This window comes from Gavia stellata, chromosome Z (genome assembly GCF_030936135.1).
Source record: "Gavia stellata isolate bGavSte3 chromosome Z, bGavSte3.hap2, whole genome shotgun sequence".
Lineage (NCBI taxonomy): Eukaryota > Metazoa > Chordata > Aves > Gaviiformes > Gaviidae > Gavia > Gavia stellata.
Window position 1 is genome coordinate 55259089 of NC_082637.1, and position 5287 is coordinate 55264375.

Sequence of the window (5287 nt, forward strand, 5' to 3'; positions counted from 1 at the left end):
CGCCGCGCCGCGCCGCGCCGCAGCGCTCCGCACTTCCCGCCGGCGCGCCGTGGGACAGGGGAGCAGCGCCGGCGCCAACCCCCACGCGCGCCCCGGCTCCACACCAGATCGCCGTTCCTAAGCAAGCGGGCACGCCCGGCGGGACACGCGGCGCGCGCGCTGCCGGCTGAGGCGCCCTCTCCGCCCCTCCCCCACCGCCGCCGAAGGTGCGCGAGACCCCGCGGCGCGCGGGCATCCCAGACCTTCCCCGCCCCCACCCCCCACCCCCCACGCGCGCTGGCGTCAGCACCCCGCCTGCGTCACGCGGGGCGCGCGGCAGCAAGAGGCGCGCGGGCGGCGGGGCGGGCAAGGCGCGGCGGGGCGCGGTGGGGCGCGGTGGGGCGCGGCGGGGCGGGGGGGGGGGCCGGGCGGGAGCCCCCTCTCCCTCCTTAACCCCCCCCTTCGCCTCGCGCGCGCGCGCGCGCGCCCCGCCCCCTGCCCCCACGTGTCAGTTTGTTTTCGCCGTCGCCCGGGCGACGGTGGGCGGGGCGAGAGCGAGGTGAGGTTATAAGAAGGGCGGCGGCGGCCGGCGCCGGGCAGTGCCGAGCGGGGCGCGGCGGCTGCGGGCGGCAGGGGCAGCGGCGGCAGCGGCAGCAGCGGAGCGCGGGCTGGCCCGGCCCCTCCCTCCCCACTGGCACCACCGCGCCCCGTCCGTCCCGCCCGGCTCCCCCATGGCCGCGGCTCCCTGGGAAGCACCTCGCGCCGCCGCCCTGCCGGAGCCGAGTTGCCGGGCGGCGGCCGCTTCCCCGCGGCGCCGCTAGCGCCCCGCGTCCCGCTCACCCCCGTCTCCGGTAAAGCACCGACGAAGGGCGCTCCCGCGCAACCGCCCCGGCGGCGCTGGGCCGGCTCTCCGCGGCTGGACGGCGCGTCCGTGCCACCCCTCCTCCCTCTCCTCCTCGGCGGCGCTCGGGACGACGACGGCGGCGGCAGCAGCTCGGCGTGACGCCCCGGCGCGGATGCGGTGGGTGCCGGGCGCGGCCCCCGGCCCGCCCTCGCCGCCGCCGCCGCCGCCTGACGCCGCTCTGCTCTCCCCACCTGCAGGCAGCCCCCCGGCGAGTGCGAGATGGCGCTCAGCGGCACGCTCCTCCCCTCCATCGCCACCTTCGCGGCGGGCGCCGCGGGCCGCGAGAAAGCGGCGCGGCCCGCGGGCCCCGGCAACGTGAGTATCGGCGTCGCGGCGGCGCGGGCCGGCCGGGACGGGGCCGGGGCGGGGGCGGCGGGGCCGGCCGGGGCGGGCGCGGCGCGGTGGCGGGCCGGGGGCTGAGCCGTGCCCGTCTCCCGGCAGCGGTGGCGGGAGGAGCTGTCGCAGCTGAAGCGGCCGCCGCCGGCGCTGGCGGCGCGGCCCGTGGAGGCGCCGCCGTCGGAGCTGGAGGCCGCCGCCGCCCTGGGGCCCCGCCGCGACGCAGAGGAGTTCAACGAGCTGCTGGACTTCGACTTCATCCTCTCCAACTCCCTCATGCACCAGGAGCCCGCCGCCGCCGCCGTGGTGGTGGCCCCGGCTGCTGCCCCGGCCCCCACCGCCAGCCCCTGCCCCGCCGGGCCCTTCGCCTACCCGCTGCCCCGGCCCGAGCCCGCCGGCCTCCTCTACGGCGGCGGCGGCGGCGGCAGCCGCGACGGGGCCCCCGCTGCCGGCCCCGCCGCCCCCTTCAACCTGGCCGACATCACCGACGTGTCCCCCTCGGGAGGCTTCGTGGCTGAGCTCATGCGGCCGGACTTGGACCCGGTGTACCTGCCGGCGCCGGCGGCGCTGCCGGCCCTGGGCAGCCTGCAGGGCAAGTTCGTGGTGAAGGCCGTGGGCGAGTACAGCCACCCGGGGCTCAGCCCCAAGAGCGGCCCCCCGGCTGCTGCCCCGCCGCCTGGCACCGAGGGCCCCGGGGCCCCCTACAGCCCCCTGCCGCGGATGTGCCCCAAAATCAAGCAGGAGGCCGCCCCGCCGTGCACCCTGGCCCCGCCGCCGCCACCACCACATGGGAGTGGCCCCCGAGGAGCCCCCCAGCATGACTTCTCCCTGGGCCACCCGCTGCCTGCCCGGACTACGCCTTCGCTGGGGCCCGAGGAGATGCTGAGCGGCAGAGACTGTCTCCCTGCTGCCCCAGGGCTGAGCCACCCACCGCTGCCGCTGCCCCCGGGGTACCCCCCGGCCCCTGGTTACCCCACCTTCCTGCCCGAGCAGCTGCCGCCCGGAACACTCCAGTACCAAGGTGAGTCCCCGTGCTTCGGCGGCGGGCGTGCTGGGGCCACAGCCACAGCAGTGCTCACTCTTCCCTGTCTGCCTCTAGAACTGATGCCGCCAGGGAGCTGCCTGCCTGAGGAGACCAAGCCCAAGAGGGGACGCCGGTCATGGCCTAGGAAAAGGACAGCCACACACACCTGCGACTACGCGGGCTGTGGCAAAACCTATACCAAGAGCTCTCATCTCAAGGCGCATCTGAGAACCCACACAGGTTAGTCCCAGCACAGGGTCAGTAGGATGCCCTGTCCTGAGGGGCATGGGGTGAGCCCCTCGGACAGTGAAACGGTGGGAGCGCGGGAGGAGGGCTAAAAGTAGCAAATCGTAACCCTCTCTGCTGGGTTTCCAGGCTTTTTTTCCTCCCCCCTTGGCTACATGAAGTCCTGCGCAGTCTTTGGTTATTGGCTCGGCATTTTGCTTAATGGTTCGGAATGACTCAGATGTGGGAGCGGGTGGGTTTCTTGCCAAGGCAAAATTTGTTGCTCCTCTCTTGCTATGTGGCTAGCTAATTAGCAGGTAGTTGGAAGTCAGCTGGGATTTGCTCCTCTAGATGGTGTTGGCCCACTTCTGAGAAGGGAGCAGACCTCTCTAAGACACTGCTTGCTTTGCTCGTGGTTAAATGTTTTGCACACGCACCCCTCTTGGCTTGGCTTGCTCTAGTGCAAGAAATGGTGCACCTCTGCAAGCTGCTGTTCCCTTTCTGAGGAAACTGTGATGGGCCCCTTGTGAGTGAGGCTTTCAGGTGTCGGCAGCACTGACGGGGTGCCTCGCCTATGCGTGGGAGCACATCTTCCCCTGCGCTAGCACCAAAGAGGCAGAGTTTAACGGTTGATTGGCTACTGCTAGAATTTGGATAAAATCTCTCAGAGTTTGTATCCGAGCCTGAGTTCAAACTTTAACCTTGCAGCTGAGTGTGGTGTTGCAGTAACTGAGCTTGTGAAAGCAGGTACATGGTGCGTGGTTTCGCCAGTGCGGGCATTCTGTAACAGTGATTAAACAACCTGGGAACTTGCATAATGTAAATCCCTGGATTGTGAACTTGATTCAAAACTTTCTCCTGAAGAGGAGATGGGAGAGGGAGAAACTACTGGTAGTGCAGTAGTTAGGCTACATCTTTGGCTAACGGCAGTGGGCGAAAAAAATCGGTCAAGTGAACGATATTTCCTGCCTGCCCCGAGCCGGTCAGCACTGCCTCCAGTATGTGTAGGACCGGGAGTTTGTCAGGGAAACTTGTCTTGCTGTCAACAGTGGTTTAGTTATAGTGAAGACAGTAAGATTGAGTTTCTAATCAGGCTGAGCTAATGAAAACAGTTTCCAGCTGTTTTTTAGTTCTTGAGACCTACAATTAGCTAAATACATTATGGCTGCTGAGCTATTTCTGGTTGCTATTTGATCATATAACATTAGGTGGCAAAAATACACTCTATTATTATGTGAACTTGTGTGCTCTGAAGCCTTGCATGCAAGACAAACAGTGGAAATGAGCGTTTTAGTGAAGATGTCAGTGACGCCAACATTTTATAGTACCTGTACATCTTGAAAAGACAGTCTTACTCTGTTAGTCTTTGTAGTTTGCTTGCAACTGCTTCAAGAAGTTGGTTGCATTTTCTTTGACATCACCCTTTTTCTTACCCAGGACAATGTGTGTTAGTGCTTCTTGAAGGAAAGCTGTTAGAAGTGGTAGCCACGAAAAAAACCTAACTGATATGTTTTTCCTTTTTTTTTAAAGGTGAGAAGCCTTATCACTGTGACTGGGAAGGCTGCGGATGGAAGTTTGCCCGATCTGATGAACTTACTCGTCACTACAGAAAACACACAGGCCACCGCCCTTTCCAGTGCCAGCGCTGTGACAGAGCGTTTTCCAGGTCGGACCACCTTGCCTTACACATGAAGAGGCACTTTTAATGGGAAGCAGTGGATCTTTCCCCAGCTGCCATAGAGTTCAGTATTTACAGCACAAGGACTGTCTTCTGCAAGATGGGGAGAAAACAGTTTAAGCACTACAGACGATCAAGGTGAAGTCTTCCAAAGAGTGGAAAAGAGGGATAATTGCATACAGACATTGCAACTTTTTTATATGTATACCTTTAAAAGAAAAGAGAACCAAAAACATCGGGGTCAATGACTGGATCTTCTATCATTCCATTTGTAAATCCAACTTGAATTATTTCCGGACTACAAAATGCCAAGGAGTGACTGGAAGTCACGGATATCAGGGTTAAACAGACTGTGTGTAGTTCGGAGGGTGGGGATATTACACAGGGAAATGACATTCCCTTAATTTTCTTTCAATGCAATATTAGATGTAAATGTCATCTTTTACTTTACTTTTTTTTCCTTCTGAAAGCCATTACGATGTTAAAAGAGGAGGAAAAATTCAGGTACAGAATTATATTTTAAAAGCCTATTTCATGGTGCTTAGTGACTGTTGGTTCTAGAGGTACCAAAAACAGGAAGCCAAAGTTCTCAAACTGCTGCATACCTGACAAGGAAATATTTTTGTCTTCCGATCGCCGATTACGACCTAAATCAGGTAACTACACCTGGTTTATCTTTTTTTAAAGAAAATAACTTTATGCAGACAGTCTGTAATGCACTGTGGTTTCGATGTGCAATAGTTTGTACAATGGTTTATTCCCAAATATGCCTTAAGCAGAACAAATGTTTTCTATATAGTTCTTTACATAATAAATATGTAATATAAATTTAAGCAAACTTTTATTTTGTATATTTGTAAACTACGAAGTAAAAATGAACATTTTGTTGGAATTTGTATTTTGCATATTCAAGTGGAAAATAAGTTTTAAATAAACCTATAATATTTTATCTGAATGGCTGCTCTAATTTTCTTCTGTGCATGGATACGTCCAAAGAAAGTTTATTAAGTTTAGTGGTTGAGTTTCCCAAGGCAAGGGGGGGTGGCAGTGAAGGCTTGTAATTGCAGAACTCCGAAAGGCAGGATTGTATAAGTACAGTGCTGATGTAACACATCTTTTTAGAGGAAAAAGGTGTACTGGA

The 5287-nt window shown here is 59.3% G+C and overlaps 1 protein-coding gene across 1 annotated transcript; it reads left to right on the forward strand.

The window, feature by feature from the left end:
- The first annotated feature begins 995 nt into the window (after nt 1-995).
- Nucleotides 996-5013, forward strand: KLF4 (KLF transcription factor 4). Its single transcript, XM_059833658.1, is given in 5 exon segments — nt 996-1076; nt 1079-1198; nt 1325-2240; nt 2319-2483; nt 3999-5013. Coding segments are annotated over 5 exon segments (1458 nt in total). The 3' UTR covers nt 4175-5013.
- Nucleotides 5014-5287: the final 274 nt, after the last annotated feature.